Here is a 22,642-nt window from a genome sequence, read left to right on the forward strand (position 1 = left end):
ATAAGCCAACAGCAGGTGTGGCATCTCTGGTATGCAAAACAACTAATGAAAGTGTTCAAAGGAATTATCAAGGCAAGCCATTAAGACTATAAACCATCAAAGGAGCAGCAGCAATAGCAAGAGACGGAAGAAGAAGGTGAGCAACAGACTAGATCTTCCTGAAAGAGTGGCCTTGGCTCGACAGTTGTCTACCTTGTGCTGTCCTTAGAAGAACAGGCCCACTGCTACAGAAGAAAAATCTCCATGCCAAGCCACTGCCTTCAGAATGGTGATGATGTCTTCTTACAAAGGTAAACCCAAGATGACAACCACAAGCAAAAAAACCACTCTTTTGTTTTACCTTCAACAGATGAAATACTCCATACAGTGCCATTCAATTTCCCATAGGCAGAAACCAAAGACCTCAGAATGAGAAAGTGATGGTTTTCACATCACAAATGTTACATGTGGTCAGATTATGGAGCATTGAAAACATTTTTCAGTGCCTCTCGCTACACTAAATCTTGATGTTTCTGAAGTCTCTTGGAGTTTGAGATGTATTGGAATAGTTTTTCGCACCAAGATTAACATGGCACAGTAGGAACAGTCTACTGACAAATCCATGTCCTCTTACCTTACCCATAAGGTTCCCTAAGGGTTCCCTTCATTCTCACAATATTTCATTTTGAGATGACTTAAGGTCAGGTAGAAGGGACCACATGGGCCACTCTTCATCACTTCTCCTCCTAGTTCAGAGGCTCACAAGTGAGGCACTTGGCCCTTTTGCACTTCTAACATCTGGGGCTGGAAACCTGTTGCTGGATAAATACAGCTCAGCAAATCCCCAAACCATACTTCTATTCACTAAGGTGTTATGGGGTTGCTCCTGTTTGTGCATGTCTGCACACACACGCACAATTTCTTGTCCTCTCCCTCCACACATACAGACATACACCTAGTCATTGTGGTCCATCAAAACACAGCTTGTTTGGATGGAAGAAGAAAACTCTGCAGATGCTGTTATTTTTAGAAGCTTGCTTATCCCTCCTGAATGCCAACAATTTTGGCTTGGCATCCATTTCAAATCAAGCAAGGTGCATATCCAGGACAAAGCAATGTGCAATTTGTCTGAAGGGACCCACATCTTCAGTGAGACTCAGAATGTGGCCAGAACTAGCTAACTACCTGAACTGAAAGCACCCCGTGTTCAGATTCAAACCAACTCAACACACATGTAAGGGGTGACTATTGTGTGTAGGGTAAGGTGTCAAGTCCTTTTTTATTTGGATTAAGCTCAAATAAGAAAGGACCTGAACCGAATGTGGGATGTGTATGTGTGTACATGTACACGTTTGCAAACACACAGGTTTATGTGGGTATTAATATTGAGTGGAAAATCTGGCTTTTTATTTGTCTGTGTCTTTTTTTTTTTTTTTCTCAGTCTGATTTGGGTATATCTGTTTTGGCAAGTTGTGGGCAGCTCTCTTTTACTTTTGTCACCCAGAGGCTTCCGTAGACAAAAGGAAAGGAGAGAGGTGTGTTCAAAGACCCCCATGGCGAAGAGCCCATCCCCCAAGCCTGACACGACCCCCTCTCCCAGGGGACCCCTCTTCTGGACTGGCTTCACTGTTGGCTACTTCAGTGCATCTGACCCCCACCCCCCGCGTGAAGACCTGAGATTGAGCGTGGATTTCTGTTCTCCACCAACTCTGCAGCAAGGGCCCTGCCAGAGGCGTCGCTTCCTGTCATCTCCTCTTCCCGCTCCCAAGTAGAGGCACCTAAACAGAGATTAGATTTCTGGTTTCAAGGCATGTCGGACCAAGCACGCTGAATGAACATGAGTTAGTTAATTAGCTCGGTCTCTCTTCTTTCCGTTCCCTGGTCTGAATGTTCCTTGGTGGCAAAGCGACCAGGAGAGAGTTGGTTTGCATCTTAAGACCTATGGGTAATGCTTCTGGAGTGGGGAGATTTATTTAGCAACTGCTTGAACTTGTGTATGGGGTCGGGAAGGAGGTGGAGCTGACCCCAATGGGGCTATCGGAGATTGGGGTGTGGGTGGTGCCCACTGCCACGCTGACACCCCGGGCCTCGATGATGGCAGACAGGAGCTGCTGCTGCTGCTGGCGCAGGGTGTCGGCGATGAGCAGAGGCAGGGAGTTGAAGCTGGCGGTGAGATGCTCCAGCTTCGACTCCAGGCTGCCAATCTGCTTCTCCAGGTCTTCGCTCCGGTCATTGAGTTCCGTGATTAAGTCATACATGACATTCTGCATCTGTGTGGAGAGAGAGAGGCGAGAGACAGGGAGATGACAGGTCATCACAGAGGAATCTGCAATGGGAGAAATGAAATGCCCTCCACAGTATGACAGGAGCCACTTCCACACCCGTTGATCTGGTCAAGGAAGGATACAGGCTTCTTTCCTGGGGACAGGGAGGCTGAAGTGTGCACATTTGCGTTTTCTTATTACAAAAATAATGAGTATTAATGACAGCATTTTATTAGAAAATATGCACCGAGAGGGAACAAAGTGGCCCCTTTTTTTCTTAAATAAAGTGAGTCTCTAAATTGTCTCTTTAGAGACAGGGCCACAACCTCTCAGCTCACGTGGCTGCTGGCATCTAATGATTCCAGAGAAGACACTGGTGGGGAATGGACAGTGCAGTGGGTGTATAATTAGTAGGCCAGGGCTCAAGTACACATCTGCAGCTCACTAACAGTGCGCCCTCTGCCAGGCGCCTGGCCTTTCTCAATCTCAACTGCTTTATACAATTGGAGTTAATAATAACTATACACAGTTAGGAGTTACTGCACATCTCCCAACCTCTGTTTTAACACAGCAGCCAGGAAGTAAAGTGAATTAACTCTCAAGCACAGTGCTTAGCCAAAGGGGCTGCCTTGCTAAGGTGTGGCCCTTCCCCTGTCTGATCCACAATGCCGCAGGGTGGGACATCCCTGAAGGGCCACTCTGAAGGGCTGAGGTCTTTGTTGACTGTATCCCAGTTCAAACTCTCCCTCTGACCGATCCTGCTTCCCTCACTCCTTGGCAGGGGTCCTGAGGGTGCTCCCCGCAGAGCTCCCCAGTACCCCTCCTGCATTCAGCACTGACTCTCCGTGTTCCAGGGGTGCCGACCGATTACCAGTGCTCCTTCCCCAACATCTCGTGGCCCCCTTGTTGGTCTGCAGACTCTCAGTCTATGCAACAGATATTTTTCTCCCCGCAAATTAGCAAATGCCATCTTGGCTGTGTACATCAGACTTGGGAACAAGATTCATGGGCGTCTTCAGCCTCCCACGTGTCAGGGAGTGAGGCTCCTAGGGCGGCAATGCAGAGGGCCAGGCTGGTGGTCGCCTGGTCATCCCTGAGGTACTGTGGCTCTTTGGGTTTCTGGTGATCTGCCGGTGACACCCCAGTCCTATTTCACCTGAAATTTCAGGTTACTCTAGGAAGACGTGGAAACGATTTATGCCCCAGGGACCAAAGCAGCAGCAAGTAAGGTGAGAGGAAAAAAGAGGAGTAAAAGATGATGTGAGAAGCTAGAGAAGAATGAAGGGGAGCAGGGATGCAAAATGCAGTGAGGCCTCCCCAGCAGATTCCAGGCCCCACGGGGAAATCACTGGGGCAGCATAAGGAAAGGTCACGAGGTGGCATGGAGAGGGCCCTGCCCCCATGAGCTCCGCTGTGGCCAGAGCAGGACACCGTGTTGTGGATGCCCTTGGAGGACAGGACGACTTTAGAAGTGAAAGTACTCCCTTTATTAATCAACATGACAGAACCTCTTCGAGGCGCACATTCTTCCCGGAATGTGCAAAATCACCCATTTCATTTGACCACAGGGGTACCCTGATGAGCTCTGGACTCAGAGTCCAAGCCTCTGGGTCGTGGCCCCTGCGCTGGTGCTCACCAACTGCCTGTCTGTGGGATGGTCACTTTGTTTGTTTGGATCTTGGTTTCCTCATCTATATTGATAATCAGAACTACCATTTGCAAAACCTTTATAGTTTACAAAGCATTTTCACAGATATCATCCTATTTGATCACCTGAGCCTCCGATGGTAGGAATTATTTTTATATTTCAGCTGAAGTAATTGAAGCAATTGGGGAAAGACTCCAAGCCCTCCCAGCTCTGCCAGCCTATAGGACAGCAATTCAATACAGATATAATATGTGGAGGCCACGTGCCATATTCTTAATTTAGAGAGGACCAAAGGGCAGGAGTGGGAAGGTGCTGAGTTGGGAGGCTACAGCACAAAGACAGAAAAGAGAGAGAACACGGCGTTATCGTCTCCCCCTGTTCCGTTGCTTGGTGACAGGATGCCAGGGGGAATATGGACCAGTGTGAAGTGTGCTAAGCTGCCGCCAGGACCTTGGGTGAGTCTCCTGGGAGGAAAAGACAAAGACTGGGCGAATGTCAGAGTTCACCTCCTCCCCAGATCTCCCCACGGGGGTTCTGCAGATTTTTTCCCTTAACTCTTTCCTGCACACTCTTTCTTTCCAGGTAACTTGCTCCTGGGTTATTTACAGCTTAGTTCCCCCACCCAACTCACAGGAGTGTCTTTCCAGTTCCCTGAGGGGTTCGCTTTACCCAGTCTGCTCTGTGGGCCCCATCTCTCCGAGAGGCCATGGGTGGCACTGCAGAAATGCAGGTTTGAAAGTTGGGTTTGCCCGATGTCCCCAGGGAACATCAGTCACAGTGTGTCCTGCAAGGTGAGAGGAGAGACAGGAAACACTGCTCCTCATAGAAGAAACATCCTGGGGCATCTCGTTGGGCTGTTCCTGAAGCTCACAGGTGGGCCTCTAGCCCTGTTTGCTCCATATGACCCTCTTCCTGGCCAATGCTGATTGGTCCCAGGGTGGATACATGGCCCAAACTGGCCAATCATTTCTTCTCTTCTGAGAATTTAGAATTAAGACTAGTAGGGGGCCAATTAGTCTTTACCTGTGGCGAAAACTATCATATGTACTCTCTGAATTGGAGCCTGTTACAGTCTGTTGTGGGGACGGGAGGCATAGAGGGAGAGAAAGAGAGGGAAAGAGAGGGAGAGGAAGAGAGAGACAGGGAGAGGGAGAGAGAACTGAAGCAGTCACTTGTACAGAAAGAGACAGAAGCGATGGTGAGAGACCTCCTGGTTGTGGGGGCTTCCCAGGTCTGGTTCAAGTCAGTTCCTTCCTGCAGTCTGGCCACATGTCTCCTTTGAGGTTCTGCCTGGAATGAGACTCCCTTATATCCTTAGAATAGATTTCTCCATTTTTAAACCTAGTCCCAGCAGGTTTCTGATATTAAAACCAACACACCCAAAAACCTGAGGGAGTTCTCTCCTGCATGCCCACGTTCCACTCCCACCGCAGGCTCCTAGGAACCACCCTGCACTCCACGTGAACGCCCTCCTCCAAAGGCACGCAGGCCTGGAGGCTTCTCCCCAACTGTGCCAAGCCGCTTACTCCCCGACTGAAGTCCTCACAGGTTTAGGAGGCCCTTTCTTTTGTTCAATCCCTTTATTAAACAAGGCGCCTGCACGTGGCCCGACAACAACTAGTGATTTCTCTGACTGCACTCTTTTCAAAGGGTGCTTAATGTGCCTGAGGGAGTTTCTCTTGCTTACCCAGGGAATGTGTTCCATTATGATAATTGACATCTGCTGGAATGTTCTGCCAGCCTGGCCCTGGGCTGTACGCTTAATATACAATTCCTATCAAGAGGCAATGAGGAGAGTGGGCTGAGGTGGGGGAAGCCCTTTCTTCAGTGGCACCCACTCTCAGCTCTGCCAGCAGTGTGGCCTTCAGCTCCCTCACCTGGGTGATTTGCAAGAGGACAGAGTTTCTTTACAGTATTTATGGCAGCTCAGGGCCAGAAACAGAGTGGCAGAGTGATGGCGAGCCTCACGCCCTAGGACTCTCAAAGGAGGGTTCTCTCTTTGGGTATCTTCATGTTCCTTGTAGGCTATCTGCCTCTTGAGAAATAAAGAAATGCACACCCCCACACACACCACTGCCACCAATTTGAGGCCAGAAAAACTGGTTGTTAAGGATTGGAGGATGCACAAAAATGAAGTTCCAAGTATCACAGCAAACCGGTGTGACCTGGGCAGTCAGCATGGCTATCGTCGCCGTCTGGTCCTTGCTAGCATGCTTCACAGCCGTGCAAACTCAAGCCCAACCTCAGGAGTCCCTCAGTGTGCAGCTCATAAAATGACACGGGAAAGGTTCGGTCAGCTCATTAATTCCACGCAAAGACACACCTGAGCGATTTCACTTAAAAAACAAATGCCAAGTTTTAAAAGACCACAAGACATACTGGTAGATTGCAAATGGAACAAACTGGAGCATAGGTATTTTTGAACCAGGCAGAAATTTGTCTTTGCTTGCCTGGTCCTGCTCTGTCCAGTGCAAACCCAGCCAGGACTCACAGGTGAGCCTGAGAAGACTCGGTGTTTGCACGTTCTAGGGGATGTCTCCAGACATTGCCACTCACCTTGGAAAGGTCCACCAGTGTGTTGGCTTGGTCACTTAGCTTCCTCTGCTCCATCTTGACGCTCCTCAACCTGTGGGGAAGAGTGATAACAGGCAAGCCCTTCAAATTCATGCAAAGGCTTAGCCTCACCAGCAGATCCTCTAGCCCTTCCGCTGCCTCTGATTTTGGAACCCAGCATGGGGACCGTGAACCTGGGGAAGAACTGAGGCTTTTACTTTCCAGGGGCTTGTCACATCCCCCCAGGGGTCCCAACGCATGCTCACCTTCAGTCACTGGTTTCTTGCTATTCCCAGATCATTTCCCTGCCTCTATGCCTGGGCTGCGCCTTTCATCTTGAGTGCCTTATTCTCAATTTTTCAGGGGTTCCCCAAACCTCTCCATCAGAATAAATGTTTTCATACTTTGCTTTTCCACTTTTAAAAACTCCCCCATCACAGAAAGCATCAGCCACAGTTTGTTTTGATTTGAGTTGCAATGCATGGGGGGGTGTGTGTGTGTGCGCGCTGTGTGTGTGGTGTGTGTTCTGTGTGTGTGTGTGGCATGTGTGTGTATTTTGTGTGTGGTTTGTGTGGTGTGTGTTATGTGTGTTTTAGTATTATTATAATGTGTGGCAGAGCGTGTGTGTGGTGTACCGTTTGAGGCATGTGAGGCATTATTGACGCGTTTGTGTGTGTAGTGTGTGTGTAGGAGCTTTTGTGGGTGTAATGGTTTTGTCTGTGTGGTATGGTGTTGTATGCATGACATGTATGAATTGTGTAGAGGCGTGTGTGTGATGTGTGTTGTGTGTTGTGTGTGTATGGGGTGTGCGTGGTGTGTGTGTGGTGTGTGTATGGGTGTGTTTGTGGCGTGTGTTTGTGGTGTGTGTCGTATGTGTGGGGTGTGTGTGTAGTGTGCGTAATGTGTGTGGTATGTGTGAGGTGCTGGTGTGTGTGGTGTGTGTGTGTGTGTCGTGTTTGGTGTGTGGTTTGTGTGTGGGTGTGTGTGTGGTTATGTGGTATGTGTGGGGGCATGTGTGTGTGGTGTGTTTAGTGTGCCCTTAAATGCAGAGTAATGTAGTAGTATAATATTATGTATTCATGTTTAATGTATTAGAGCGTGTGTATGGGCCATGTATGTGTGTGTGTGTGGTGTGTATAGGGTGTGTGGTGTGTGTGAGTGTATTAATATCACGGTGTGTGTGTATGGTTTTATGTGGTTTAATGTGTGCACATGAGTGTGTTTAATTATGTGTGTGCACTGTGTGTGGTGTGTGTGTGGGGTCATGTGTGTTGTGTGTGTGGTGTGTAGAGGGTGTGTGTGGTGTGTATGGTGTGTGTAGTGCATTTGATGTGTGGTTTGTGTGTGGTTTGTGTGGTTTGTGTGTTGTGTGGTGCTGTGTGTGGTGTGTGGGTGTGGGTGTGTGTGTAGTGTGTGGTGTGTATGTGGTGTGTGTGTTGTGTTTGTGTGTGTCATATATTGTGGGTATTAATAGTAAGCATGCAGTTATGGTGTGTAGAAATGTGTGTGTGTGTGTGTGTGTGTGAGTGTTTAGTGTGTGGTGTATATGTGATGTGGTGTGTGGTATTGGTGTGTGTGGTGTGAATTGTGTGTAGGGTGTAGGGTGTGTGTGGTATATGGTGTGTGTGTGATGTACTTGGTGTGTGTGGTGTGTGTGTGTGTTGTGTTTGTGTGTGTCATATGTGTGGTGTGTGTGTGGCATGGGGTGTGTGGTGTGTGTGAAGTGTGTGTGTGTGTGTGTGTGTGGTGGTGTGTGTGGTGTATATATAGTGTGTGTGGTGTGTGTGGTGTGTGTGTGTGTGGTGTGGTGGATTGTGTTTGTGTGTGGTGTATATGGTGTGTGTGATGTGTGGTGTGTGGTGTGTGTGGTGTGGTGTGTATATGATGTGTGTGAGGTGTGTGTGGGGTGTGTGTGTGGTGTTTGTGTGTGGTGTGTATGGTGTGTGGTGTGTGTGGTGTATGGTGTGTGTGTGGTATTATTATTGGTGTGTGTGTGGTGGTGTTTCATGTGTGGTGTATGGTGTGTGTGTGATGTGTGGTATGTGGTGTGTATGTGGTGTATGGTGTGTGTGGGGTGTGTGTGTGGTGTTTGTGTGTGGTGTGTGTGTGGTGTGTGGTGTGTGTGTGGTGTATATGGTGTGTGTGATGTGTGGTGTGTGTGGTGTGTGTGGTGTGTGGTGTATGTGGTGTGTGTGAGGTGTGTGTGGTGTGTATGGTGTGTGGTGTGTGTGGTATGTGGTGTGTGTGGTGTGTGTGGTGTGTGTGGTGTGTATGGTGTGAGGTGTGTGTAGTGTGTGGTGTGTGTGGTGTGTTGGTGTGTGTGGTGTGTGTGTGTGGTGTGTGTGTGGTGTGTGTGGTGTGTGTGTGTGTGGTGTGTGTGGTGTGTTTGTGTGTGGTGTATATGGTGTGTGTGGTGTGGTGTGTGTGTGGTGTGTGTGGTGTAGTGTGTGTGGTGTGTGTGTGTGCAAGTGTGTGAGTATTTTGTGTGTGTGTGGTGTGTATGGTGTGTAGGTGTGGTGTGTGGTGTGTATGGTGTGTGGGGTGTATGGTGTGTGGTGTGTGTGGTGTGTGTGTGTGGTGCAGTGTTTGTGTGAGGTATATATGGTTGTGTGTGATGTGTGGTGTGTGTGGTGTGTGTGGTGTGTGGTGTGTATGGTGTGTGTGAGGTGTGTGTGGTGTTTGTGTGTGGTGTTTATGGTGTGTGTGATGTGTGTGTGGGTGTGTGTATAGAATGTAGAAGCCCTTAGAGGTTCTTACTCTAGTTTTTACCTTCCATAACAGCCTGCCCAATTTCTGGCATGTGGCTGGTGCAGTGAGTGAGTGATCAGACCCACTTCACCACTCCACTTGTTGAGTGGAACAGAATGGATTTCTTCTGTGCCTCCTAAGTATATGAGAAGCTACTGACAGAGTTGTAGGAGTCCCACTGCTCCCAATCTGGTTATCTGATGGCTGAACCACTCTGGCATACTCACTGGTGGATAGCTTGGAGGAACTTCCTCTGGTGTTTCCTGACTTTGGCATGGTCAATCTTCTTTAGCAGCTTTGTGTGTTTATAGATTAACCATGTTTCCCGAAGGACATTGGCTGCAGCATTCTTGATCTAAGGAAGAATAAATAAAGTAGGCTGCTATCAGGTTCATTTTCTTAGGTTCACATAATACTTTGTGTGTGTGTGGTTGCTACTGTAGTCTACCTCATAAGGAAACGATTTTGCAATGATCTATTTTCTTAACCAAAATCACGAAACTCCTAGAAAAGATGATTAAGGCCGGGCACGGTGGCTCCCGCCTGTAATCTCAGAACTTTGGAGGCCAAGGCAGGTAGATCACCTGAGGTCAGGAGTTCGAGACCAGCCTGAACAACATGGTCAAAGCTGTCTCTACAAAAAATACAAAATTTGCCAGGTATGGTGGCTCATGCCTGTAATACTAGCTACTTGGGAGACTGAGGCAGGAGACTCGCTTGAACCTGGAAGGCGGAGGTTGCAATGAGCTGAGATCGTGCCATACTCCAGCCTGGGAAACAAGAGTGAAACTCCGTCTCAAGAAAAAAAAAGAAAAGAAAAGAAAGGAAAGAAAAGGTGATTAAAATTCATCTGCTATTAATCTTGTGTTGGACACTGCAGACTAGAGCTAAATTGAAGGGTTCTTTCTTTCTTTTTCTTTCTTTCTTTCTCTCTTTCTTTCTTCCTTCCTTCCTTCCTTTCTTTTTTCTTTTCTTTTTTCTCTTTTCTCTTCTTTCTCTTCCTTCCTTCCTTCCTTCCTTCCTTCCTTCCTTCCTTCCTTCCTTTCTTTTTCTTGATTATTTCAGTACTGTCTCTTGAGTGCTGTTGCTGATGCTATATTTAGACAGGTTGCATGAGCAAGACCTTGAGTCCCGGGGTCCCCTCAGAAAATAGCTAGCAAGATACCACTGCTGCCCTTACATGCAGACTTCCGAGCTTCACCTGAGATTGCCACTTAGTGTATATGGTACATTGCTTGGATTCAGAGAGTAAACAGATTTCCTATCAGCTGGAGATTTTAAAAGACTTCTTTGAGAAAATGTCTTTCCCACTAATTGGAACTATAGGTACCAATAAGCCCATTGTCTGCTTTCCCAAATGGCCAAAAACATTTGCGCTGCAATTTTACATGTAAATGTAATTGGCACAAAACGGAAATAATTTCAAAGCAATGTCTGAAAATCAGTGAAGATATTTAGGTGTGAAACCAGAGCTTCCTCTTTCCCAAGGCTGGCTCCTTCACTGTGCACTGCAATCACACGTTTCAACATATGACGCTGTCATCTGTTGACATGGAAACCACTGATATCACCAGGCTCACGACTGAGCTGAGACATATCAATGGCATCCAGATGGCAGGGGACAAAGTTTTAATCCAAACACAGACATCCTCAGCAATTAGTAACAAGAGCAAGAGAAAACATTCCTTATTAAGCACACGCTAAACAGATTTTTGATTAACCATCCCCATTTCTGTCAGTCATGCAGATTGGCACAGGTCCACAGGCCTGGGGCCTGGAAATAAGTAGGCCAGCCTAATAGAAATCAGGTTACTAGCCAGAAAGGATTTTAATAAAATTAGAGACTATAGACCTGCTTCTTCAGACTGACATTAACAGATGGGACGTTGTTAAAATACTGAGACGTGTGGGAAGGCTAGGAAACATTGTTTTGCAGGCTGATAACTTTTGTGTGTGTATGTTTTAAAAATTTATTACTAAGGCTGGATTATATTTTTCATTGGCGCTGAAGTGATGTTTTTAAAAGAACAGCTAAGTCTTCTCAGAAATGTCTAAGGGACATAAATATTGCTTTTTTAAAAATGCAGTAAAGATCCACCATGAAAATAGTTTTAAATGACTTAATTGCTCGCCTCTAGTACTTTCTTGCCTGAAAGGAAGCAGGTTGTGGTGAGAAGTTGGAAACGGTAGATGTCCAGGAGAGGACACTGTGGTCTCTGGGGTTCTGCTCAGGGAACTAGAGTGAACAGCAGCCTCCTGGGAAAAAAGGCGGCATGCGAGGGAAGCCTCGCTCTCTGCAGAGCACACACATTGAATACCATTGCCCTCCTCTTGCGGGGAGAGGGGCAATTGGATGTGTCATTTCTTCAGTTTCCCTAGGCACTTAGCCTCTTAGGAAAGCCTCGAGGAAACGGGAAAGTCTGCAGGTGAATCCCTGCTCTGTCAATTATTAAGCAGTTTAGGAGCAAATGCTTCATTATCTGTAAGATGGGAAAAATAAAGAGGGCTGCTATGAGGCAGTGATGATGGTGCTGGGGGCAACAGCTAACATCACCGGGCGCAGCCACAGGTCTGAGTACTTTATATGTCTAAGCTCCTTTAATCCTTACCACAACCCCATCGGGGAGGTGCTAACATTATCCACATTTTTCAGACAAAGAAACCGAGACACAGACCAAGACTAGACAATTATAAATGGCAAACTGAGTCAGTGTGGGTTTGAATGCTGCATAAAATGTAAAGTACCGTACAGATATTAGTTAATATCATCTAGCTCAAACCCCTCATTGAACATATGAGGAAACCACTTCAGAGATGGGATGTGAGAGCCAGAATCACACAGCTAGCTAATGGCAAAGTCAAAACAAGAGCCAGGTCCAGGAAGAGCAGAAGGTTTTCATGTGGACTGAAGGAAAGACAAACAAAATCATTTCCTGTTTTCCAGGATCAAGGAATTGGAAAGAACATTGGATTTTTTTTTTTTTTAATCATCATGGCCCTTACTTAGCAATGTGACAGAACACGGAGTCCAGGTCCTGCACTTAAAGTCAGCCCAAATGTAAGATATTGAAGTCACAGCACAGCCCGGGTAGCTGACAGAGGCAGTCACATCATCTTTATGAGTTTGGAGGGAGGCCGCTGTGCATTCGGGAAAGTGATGTTAACTGCCAGCCCTTGCACTGACTCTGAAATTAATTACCAGCAAACAGTCTGGCACAAAGCTAAGTAGATCAATATCTGCGAGAGAAAAAGAAATAGGCTTTTAACTGCACTGGGCTTTCCCAGGTGGACGGTAAATGCTATTGTGGCCAGGGTCTCCCTCCAGTTCACCTGGCTGATTGATCTAAGCATTGCTGGGGTCAGGAGCAGATGAGGTCATGTGCCTTTCCTCAGATTTGCTGAGCCTCCGAAGGGCTCCATGCACCCTTCCTTGATGGAGGCTTGGGTACCTCCTGACCTCTCCTGGTGGGCAGAGGCACCAGGGCCAAAAGACGCTCTTAGGGTGCAGCAGTGCGAGGGGGCAGGGCTTAAGATGAAAGCAGCAAGCCAGAAAGAGTGGCTCAACATTGGCCACAATCGGTTGGGTTTGGGGATGGTTAGGAGAGGAAGTGAATGGAAGTCCAGCTGTCCTGCCTCCAAAATGGGCTGATTGTTTTCTGCAAGCCCAGAAACTCTCCACCAAAAAAATTGCTTTCACGCTGAGTGGGACCAGAGAATGGGCTCTATGATCCACTTTAGGAAGGGCTCTAAAATTAATGGGCCTGGACAAGAAAGTGGTCCAATGAAGACCTTGAAAATTACTGTGACAGCTAACATATACTGAGTGCTTACTATGTGCCAGGATCTGTGCTAAGCATGTATGTCTGCATGGTTTTATTAACCCTCAGAAAAACTTGACAAATAAATGTGATCATGAGCTCTATCTTGGACCCACTACTGAACTCTATGAGACTCTCTTTATTCATACATTTGAGGAACAATTAATGAGCACCTGTGATGGGCCAGACATTGTACTAGCAAGTAAGGGTACCACAGTGAACAAATCAATAACATTCCTGCCCTTATGGAACTTACAATCTTGTGGAGAAGATGGTATGCAGTTTATATTATAGCATCAGGTAACAAGCATTTAAAAAACCACAACAACAAAGCAGGGTCCGGGGCTAGAGAGTGATGCAAGTGCTACCTGCATCTGTGAAACGGGATTACTGTGTTGACTAAATGAGAATATACTTAAAACATTAGCACAGACCCTGGCCATATGCCTCAATACATGGTATCTTTGTTAATATTCTCCTCTTCCGATAAACATCAGCTTCCTTCCCTCTAATTTCCCCAGCCCGCAAGAAAACATACAACAGAACACACATCACTTCCTTGAGCTCTTGGCCATAGCATCCCATGTCAATGACTTGCTCTGGCCACCTCTCTGCCCAGGTAATCTGCTACTTGCTATTACAGAGGGGCTGTCGGTTGCAGCAAGAATGCTTGGGGCAGGAGTACAAGGGGGATGAAAGGAGCACCTTTCTTGGGCACCATAAGCCTCCAGCAGCCCCAGGAGTCCTGGGAAATTCCAGGAGTCCCATTAGCAGAGCCCCCCAGAGAAGAAATCACTAGCCTGCCCTTTATGCTGCCAGGAACCCTTGCCAGAGAAGTATTCTACTTGGAGGTTGGAGACAGGGAAAGGGAGGCCCGGCCAGTGGGTGTGACTTAAATACATGCATCTTGGACAATTTCTTCACTGTGTGAACATCACAGACTGTACTTAAACAAACCTAGATGGTACAGCCTACTACACCCCTAGGCTGTATGGTGTAGCCTATCGCTCTTAGGCTACAAGCCTGTATGGCACATTTCTGCACTGTAGGCAACGGTAACACAAATCACTAGGGGAGAGGAATTTTTCAGCTCTGTTAGAGGCTTCTGAGACCACCCTGGTATATGTGCTCCATCATTGACTGAAACGTTGTTCTGCAGTGCATGACTGTAACTTGAAGGAGTTACACAGGTTGAAACTAGGCTGAGTGAGGATCAGATCACTATCGGAGAACCTGCAAGCCGGCCCTTGACTGAAGGTGTCCTTCACACACAGGACTAGAGAAGGGGGCTGGTTCCTCTTTCCCATTTGCCAAGCCCACTCTCCCCTCATCACCACCCCACAGACTTGCTCTGGCTTCCCAGGTTGCCCTCTCTTTCATCGCCCGGCTTGTACCTCCTCTTTTTCCCCCCTCTGTTCTATTCCACACTCCCTTTACAGGCTTCTCTGTGGGCCTGACCCGGAGGCCCTCACTGACCACTTAGAACTGGGAGCTCCACCTCTCTGGCTGGCAGGAAATTGGGTGGAGCGAGAGGAGATGTATTTCCGTTGTTCAAAGTTGGAGCTTGAGGTTCTCCCTGTAGCAATATGGTAATGGGTGGTGGATAATTCAATAATGCTATTTATGTGATACTCAGTTAGGGTAGAGTTAAGCTGGCTTTTCTCTTCAGCAGGCCTGGGACCCTAACCCCACGCTGAGTTCCAAGGAACTAACCACCCTAAAGCTGCCTGCCTGATGGTCTGAGAGCAAACTGGATCTTGCATAGGCCCGGGGCCCCCTCACCCCTTTCTGGGCCTTCGTCTTCTCATCTGTGTTGGAGTGGCTCTTCCCTGAGGGTCCTTCCGGCTTAAACACACAATATTTCTGTGACTGTTGCTAAAAAAAAAACCTGTACCCACTCTGTTTGGGACAGAATCTTGTGTGTGATGTAATTTATAATCCTCTTCTGGGGAGAATTAGCATTCCTGATAACTGCCCTATTGATTATCCGATCAATTATAAAGAGATAAAGACTTGTTCTGGAAATCCACTCTTGAGCCCAACCAGCTGTCCATTAGCAGTCCTTTAGCTAAACCTTCTATATCTGGCATAACAATGGCTACCATTGTTTTTCCTATGAAATACCACTACTAAGAGTAATCTTTGAATTAGGCTGCTGAAGAAAATTTTCTTCTAGCAAGATTATGATCAAACTTTGGCATATGCCTGTAATTAAAGAAAAGTTGTCTTTAGTGTCATTCAGGAGATTGTAGGTGGGGGAATTGCTTAAAGGTTTTTGAGCAGGAAGTAATATGTAGGCAAGCCCGAGAGTCTAAGGAGATCCATGGGGAAGCAGAGTGCAGGATGACTGGGGAGAGGGAGGCCCAAGTGAGGAGAGCAGGTAGCAGGCTGCTGTGATAGTGCAAGACAGAAGATGGCGGCTTCAAGAGTGACGGGGCAGAGGCCCTGGAGAGGCGCGCATGCGTGAACAGCCACGGCAAGGTCGAATCAGACACAGAAAGTGCTCAGACCCCTGTGGGGTTCAGGGCCCAGAGGAGTCAGAAATGGTGCTAAGTTTTTATGCCTGGAGTCTGGAAGAACACCATGTCAGGAGCACACTAGGGAAGTTAGGAGAAGGAACTAGTTTAGGGAAGTTGTGGGTTTCGTTTTGGTCTTACTCATAGAATTCATGGGGAAGTGTACTTGGATGAGCTACTTGGGGCAAGAAACCCTTGCAGCAAGAAGGAGATATGATCCTCAGCACACTGTGCTGTCTGAAGGTTCTGCTTACTGTGGCTTGATGTGGAGAGTAGGTATCACAAAGAAAATATCTCCGGTCCATGGTGCCTCTCAAGCCAAGGGTGTCCATAGCAGCCCACTCTGCTTTTTTTTTTTTTTTTTGAGATGGAGTCTCGCTCTGTCGCCCAGGCTGGAGTGCAGTGGCGCAATCTCAGCTCACCATAACCTCCGCCTCGTGGGTTCAAGCAATTCTCCTGCCTCAGCCTCCCGAGAAGCTGGGATTACAGGCGCCCACCACCACGCTTGGCTAATTTTTTGTATTTTTAGTAGAGACGGGGTTTCACCATGGTCGCCAGGCTAGTCTTGAACTCCTGACCTCAAGTGATCTGCCCACGTCAGCCTTGCAAAGTGCTGGGATTACAGGCGTGAGCCACCGCACCCGGCCCACTCTACCTCTTATAAGAAGTGCTCTCTGAGGGCAGTCAGCCACCAGAGGTTAAGGATGGAGGTAAGGACCACCTCTTACCCATCTTGGTGCCCCCAGAGTACAGAGTGTGGCACCCAGGGAGTGACCTCTGTGATGGACCTGTTTAGTTACATAAAACAGAATGTTGGGGACATGGAAGCACTGAGTGGCAGAAAAAATGGGGCTCTAGTATCTTTCTTCCAGTCCCTCTGTGAATCATGTACTTAAATATATTTATCTAGTAGCCCAGAGGTTAGCAATAAGTTATAATTATAGAATAACAATGGCAGCGACACTGCGAAGTCAGTGTGGGAAGATCTGATTGAATTAAATACAGAAATGACGTTGCTGCCAGAGTTGATACAAGGAAAGAAGATAAGCACGGGATTCAAGAAAACCAGAAACTGAGTTCTTACGCAGTGCTGTCAGACCCTCTTCCCTCCCCACAAATAAATAAATAAATAAAAATAGTGCTGGCTCTCATGGCAAAGGCTAGGCTGCAGCCTTTAGAGCAAGACAGGATGAATAAATACTAGAACAATTTGGGTATTTTTTATGATTAATACCTACAATTCCTTTTTCATTTTGCTTAGGTGTTTGAAGCATCAAGGTTGCATATACCAGTAAGAGACTGCTTTTATCTGTCTGTCAAATCTGCGAATTGTCCACTCCGAAGAGGTTGAAATTATGCCACAGTATACACTCCTTCATGTTGGATCTTTCTCTGAGAATTCACTGAGCTGTTATGAATAGACTGAGCTTAGCATCTCTTTTTTTTTTTTTTTTTGAGATGGAGTCTCACTCAGTTGCCCAGGCTGGAGTGCAGTGGCGCGATCTCGGCTCACTGCAACCTCTGCCTCCCGGGTTGAAGCAATTCTCCTGCCTCAGCCTTCCAAGTACCTGGGATTACAGGCACGTGCCACTGTGCCTGGCTAATTTTTTTTTTTTTTTTTTTTTGGTAGAAACGAGGTTTTACCGTGTTAGCCAGGAAGGTCTCATCTCCCGGACCTCAGATCTATCCTCACTTAGCCTCCCAAAGTGCTGGTGAGACATAGATGTGAGCCACTGTGTCTGCCAAGAGTTTCTAAGGATCATGTCTGATCTGAGAGTATTTCTTTTTTTTTTTTTTTTTTTTTGACAGAGGTCTCTGTTTGTTGCCCAGTCTGGAGTGCAGTGGCAGGATCTTAGCTCACTGTAACTTCCACCTCCCGGATTCAAGTGATTCTCCTGTCTCAGCCTCCTGAGTAGCTGGGATTACAGGTGTGCACCACCACGCCCTGCTAATTTTTGTATTTTCCGTAGAGACAGGGCTTCACCATGTTGGTCAGGCTGGTCTCAAACTCCTGACCTTGTGATCCACCTGCCTCGGCCTCCCAAAGTGCTGGGATTACAGGCGTGAGCCACCGCGCCCAGTTGCTTAGCATCTTCTTGACCAATGAGCCACTCCGGCTGGACACAATGGGCCATTTGGAGAGGACAGAGGGCAGGCTAGGCATCCCCAGGGAAGAAAGGTGGGGTTCTCTTGGGAGCAGTTCAAAGTCAGCTCAAACCAGAGCAGGCCAAGGATGCACACATCCAGTTTCGTTTCAATTAAGGTTATGTAAAAGAACCTTTAGAAGTTCTAGTCCTGCCAGCTTTGAAAATCTTCTCTCTGTAAGAACCATCCCTCCTGTGTTGTTTATTTCCTTGAGAAAAGATATTAGATATTAAAGGGACATTTCAACAGATTTAAGTGTTCTCAGAAAAATGAGATGTTATTCAATTAAAAAGCTACCTTACATTCATGGATGGGCAATAAATATTTGTTGATTTGATTTTCAGTCCTACTTTTCAAGAAGTAAGTGGAATTGAGGAGGATGTTAGGGAATCATTTTTGAAAGATTAAAATTAGCAACCACAGTCTCATCTTCTACAATTATATTGCAGAAAAATTGTTTATTTTCCTGGCATACAAAGGAGCTGGCTTTCCTCAGCTTTATTTTCCTTTAGCGTCTGATTTACTTGGTGAAAACTGGAGAGGACAAAGGAATAACACCAAATACAAAGAATATACTTGGCTTCAAAAAGAAAACCAGAATAAACAGAGAAATAAGCACGTCTCTACCTTTGGTAAACAGCTATGAGTAGGGGCTGGGCTTCTTGGGAGGGCAGAACAGCTCCCTGCCCTCACTCCAGCATGTAGTTTCAATTCAGTGAAACCTCAGTAAATTGCTTCAGGAAAAGAGATGCAAGTGGATTTGCATTTGGGTGTTTCAATAACTTGAGTAATTTCCTCAGTACTGAGCATGACTTTTGCACCCATCATTAGAGGGGGCTGAAAGAGAGTGGCCAAGTGGCAGAGTTCCCGGCAGGCCTTACTGTGGTAACAGCCTTCAATCACTGCCATCGTGATGTGACAAATCATGGCTTTTTTTTGGTGCAGCTGATAGCTCAGGGCCGTGATGTACCAAGTACAAACACTTGAATGTCAACAACATAAGAATATTTGCCTGTACCAGTTCCTTTTAACATCTGTGAAGGCTCTTTACAAAATCCGATAAATGTAATCAAAGACCAAACAATCAAACACCATAAATAATTCTGCTGAGAAACTGGAGAGGCCTAGGCCACTGCACACTCTCCCACTGCCTTCCCCGAGGCCCACTGCAGCTCCCCTGGTTACCTCTCTCTTCTCTCTCTCTCTCTTTTTGTTCTTCCTTCCTGCCTTTGTCTCTATTTCTAACACATTGTTGCTGCGATGCAACATTAATCACTGAATATTTTCTGTAGCTTTCAAAAACCCAAAGCAACATTTGGTTGCTCATGGGTTCCTTAACCTACTTTAGTCCTAAATGAAAAAGACTATGGAGGCCAAGACATGGACACAGGGTTTTAATTCTGCCTCGTCTCAGAAAGAGGACAGTCTTGCAGGAAATCATCTTACTCACCTTCCTTCAGGCTGTAGTTCTAAAGAATTTTCCATAAAAGCTGTCCTTGAATAAACAACTCCTGCCTTGCCCGTTTGGCCTGCTGTTATTCTGGAAGGCTTGTATCTGTCTCTTCTAAATGGGCCTTTTCGTCTCTGACAATTCAGTGGGGTATCCAACTTTCAGCAGCAAATTGGTCTACCCAGTCCTGCATATTTTCAGATTTTCATCTTCCATAACTACTTTCGTGCGTGATGGTTCAAGTGAGAAACGTTACCCGGAAAACCCAAAAGGGAAAAATTGGATGATGACGTTTTGATGAACAATTTTATTTAGGAATGTGGGCTCTACCAGAATGATTCCTTTTTTTTTTTTTTTTGAGATGGAGTCTGTTTGTCAGCCGGCTGGAGTGCAGTGGTATGATCTCGGCTCACTGCAACTCCTCCACTTCCTGGGTTCAAGTGATTCTCCTGCCTCAGCCTGGAGTAGCTGGGACTACATGCCTCTGCCACCGCGCCCAGCTAATGTTTGTATTTTAGTAGAGACGGTGCATTTCACCATGTTGGCCAGGATGGTCTCAATCTCTTGACCTCGTGATCTACCTGCCTCAGCCTCCCAAAGTGCTGGGATTACAGGCGGAGCCCGCCATGCCTGGCCTAGAATGATTCTTTAAATGATTTTTTTTAAAGGATTAGGACTTAGGTACATTTTTTCTTTTTTTTTTTTTTTTTTTTTTTTTTTTTTTTTTTTTTTGAGACGGAGTCTTCTGTCACCAGGCTGGAGTGCAGTGGCGCTGATCTCGCTCACTGTAGTGCTCTCCCTGGTTCACGCCATTCACCCGCCTCAGCCTCCGAGTAGCTGGGACTACAGGCGCCCGCCACCACGCCCGGCTAGTTTTTTGTATTTTTAGTAGAGACGGGGTTTCACCGTGTTAGCCAGGATGGTCTCGATCTCCTGACCTCGTGATCCACCCGCCTCGGCCTCCCAAAGTGCTGGGATTACAGGCTTGAGCCACCGCGCCCGGCCGAGGTACATTTTCAATATACTTTTATAGTTTTAGGTACATTTTCAATATAGTTTTGCCCTTCCTAATGAGAATCCTGAAAATATTTGAGCATAAACAAAAAACATTGCCTCATACTGGGTGATTTTCATCAGGCAAAGGGGCAGGTTATACCATTGTAGGCTATTAATTAAATTACCAGGAAAATTATTTGGCTGCCTGAACCATGCACAGCGATCGAACAGAAGGCAGAAACCCATCGTGTGAAGATGCTGTTTCCATTTTGTGTCTGGGGCTCCCTCAAACATGCCCTTTAAAAGCCTGGTGCAAACCCATACGACATGACCATTTTCTTTCTCTCTTTCTTTCTCTTCTCTCTTTCTCTCACTTCCTTTCTGTCTTTCTTCCTTTCTTTCTGAGATGGAATCTCACTCTGTTATCCAGGCTGGAGTTCAGTGGTGCAATCTTGGCTCACTGCAACCTCCGCCTCCCGGGTTCAAGCAATTCTCTTGCCTCAGCCTCCTGAGTAGCTGGGACTACAGGCACCCGCCACCATGTCCAGCTAATTTTTTGTAGTTTTAGTAGAGATGGGGTTTCAGCGTGTTAGCCAGGATGGTCTTGATCTCCTGACCTTGTGATCGACTCACCTCGGCCTCCTAAAGTGCTGGGATTACAGGCGTGAGCACCTGGCGGACCATTTGCTTTCTCATTGGCTTCCACTGTGGTGTTAAGTCCCCCATAAGACATGGCTGTGTAGCATCTTACCCGCTTGGTGAGCTGAGTGTCCATCATGAAGTTATGAACGTGCTTCTCTGCTTTGGTGAGTTCCAGCTTTCGGGCCACCACGGCCACCACAAGGGCAGTGCAGCCTGCACCCTGTGGGGGGACATCAAGAGGACCAGAGGGGAAAGAACACATCATTAAGAGGCAAGACGAGAGACTCAACACGCCTGGCGCCCACGGGGGTAATTTCCTGGGAGTGGAGTGGGAACTCGAGCTCTCTGGCTGGTCATGACCAAGCCACAAAATCTGTTGAAATCTGTCAGGACTCTGATGTCCTGACCCACAGAGGGGTCTGCAGTGCCCCTTGGGTTGTGCTCTGCAGCTGACTTCTGGGAGGCTGAGCTAGCCAGTTTCAATGGAGAAGGATGCTGGGTGGTGCTGAGACTTTGGGGGGTTTAACCAACAGATAAGCACCTGGCCACCTGCCAAGCTGTGTAGCGGAAGACAGAGGGGCCAGCACACACGGGCCCTCTCTCCCTCAGGCAGGTCTCCATCCCACTGCCAGCTCTAGACCAGCGGGCCCAGGAGGAAGGCAGGCAGGACATCAGCTGGGTGCAGATGGAACACCTGCCAGTGGCTGAGAGTGTTCCTGAAAACAATCTAATGAAGAGCCAATACCTTTCCCCAGGGCTTGTTTCACAGAGGGTACCCAGGTTGGCACGAACACATGCACTCAGTGACTGTGCTTGCTCTGCGGTTGGGCTTTTTCACCTGAGGGTTTACGCTATGACTCAGCACAAGGAATCGGTTCCTTCCTGCCTTCACCAGGAGGCTCATGAATTCACCACCATGCAGAGATTTTAAACACAACACCACTTCTGCTAGATCAAAACCAGGATTTTAAGTGAGCCTGCAGCAGACCCTTGGGATTTCCCGGAACAGCGATCCTAGTCTGCTCGGTAGGTCCATGCCAGGGGAGCCCGGGAAAGGGTGGGCAAGGAAGCAGGCTCTGCTGAGCCCCAAGAATGGTGAGACTCACTTTTTCTGTCCTAATCCTCTGGGTGCATGCTTGACTGTCTGGGAAATAAGCAGGGAATTCCCTGCACATTCCAACATTCTCCCGACACATTTTAAAATCATCTTCGCTGGGCTTCTTGGTTGGCTTGTGAGCACAGGGGGACGTCGAAGACTCACTACTCCCCTGGCTCTTTGGCAGGCAGCGGGAATCAGCCCCCTCCTTCTGCAAGCGGACTCTCATCAGAGACCATCGCCCTCTACCTGCACACTGTGCCCTGCGCTGCCCTGACCACCACTCATGGAAAGAGATGATGAACTTACTAAAGCCAACAACTGAATCCTAGATGTCAAACAGTAATTCTAGTTGCTACAGAACCCAGTCTAGCAGATGAGGTCCCAGACTGGAAGGAATCTGTCAGTAACATTTTTGGCTCATCAGGTCTTACAAAATGTGTGAGAAGCAGAAAAGAATGTTTTTCAAAGGTACTATAATCTATAACCGACTTGGAAGGAATGCATATGGGTGGATCCATTCCCTACTCTCTCTTTTAGAATCTCTTTCTCTCTTTATCCCACAGGCTGACAAAGGCTAGCCTGTGTGAAGTTTCGATGTGGTTGAAGTTCACAATGCTTTCTCCTCGTTTCCCACAAGGGTCCCCATTAAAACAATCTAGTGTTTCTCAGTACATTGGTTGGCCTTTTCACAAAGTGAAAAGAACCAAGTCTGTGTGAACTTTCCTTTTCTGACCTCATTTTCCTCTTTTGTTCAAGGATGGCTGTGTTTTTTCAGCTTCTGTGA

At 47.2% G+C, this 22,642-nt stretch overlaps 1 protein-coding gene across 3 annotated transcripts in view; it reads right to left on the minus strand.

Moving 5' to 3' along the window:
• Positions 1-309: 309 nt before the first annotated feature.
• Positions 310-22,642, minus strand: part of KCNN3 (potassium calcium-activated channel subfamily N member 3) — a 166,050-nt gene continuing 143,717 nt past the window's right edge. For all 3 annotated transcript variants that reach the window (XM_031653347.1, XM_031653348.1, XM_031653349.1), the window contains 4 exons: positions 20,869-20,979; positions 9,420-9,547; positions 6,448-6,517; positions 310-2,249 (listed from right to left, as the gene is read on the minus strand). In XM_031653347.1, coding sequence (XP_031509207.1) covers positions 1,953-2,249; positions 6,448-6,517; positions 9,420-9,547; positions 20,869-20,979 — 606 coding nt within the window. In that variant the 3' untranslated portion in view covers positions 310-1,952. The remainder of the gene's footprint in view (positions 2,250-6,447; positions 6,518-9,419; positions 9,548-20,868; positions 20,980-22,642) is intronic.

This window comes from Papio anubis, chromosome 1 (genome assembly GCF_008728515.1).
Source record: "Papio anubis isolate 15944 chromosome 1, Panubis1.0, whole genome shotgun sequence".
In the NCBI taxonomy this organism is placed as follows: Eukaryota; Metazoa; Chordata; class Mammalia; order Primates; family Cercopithecidae; genus Papio; species Papio anubis.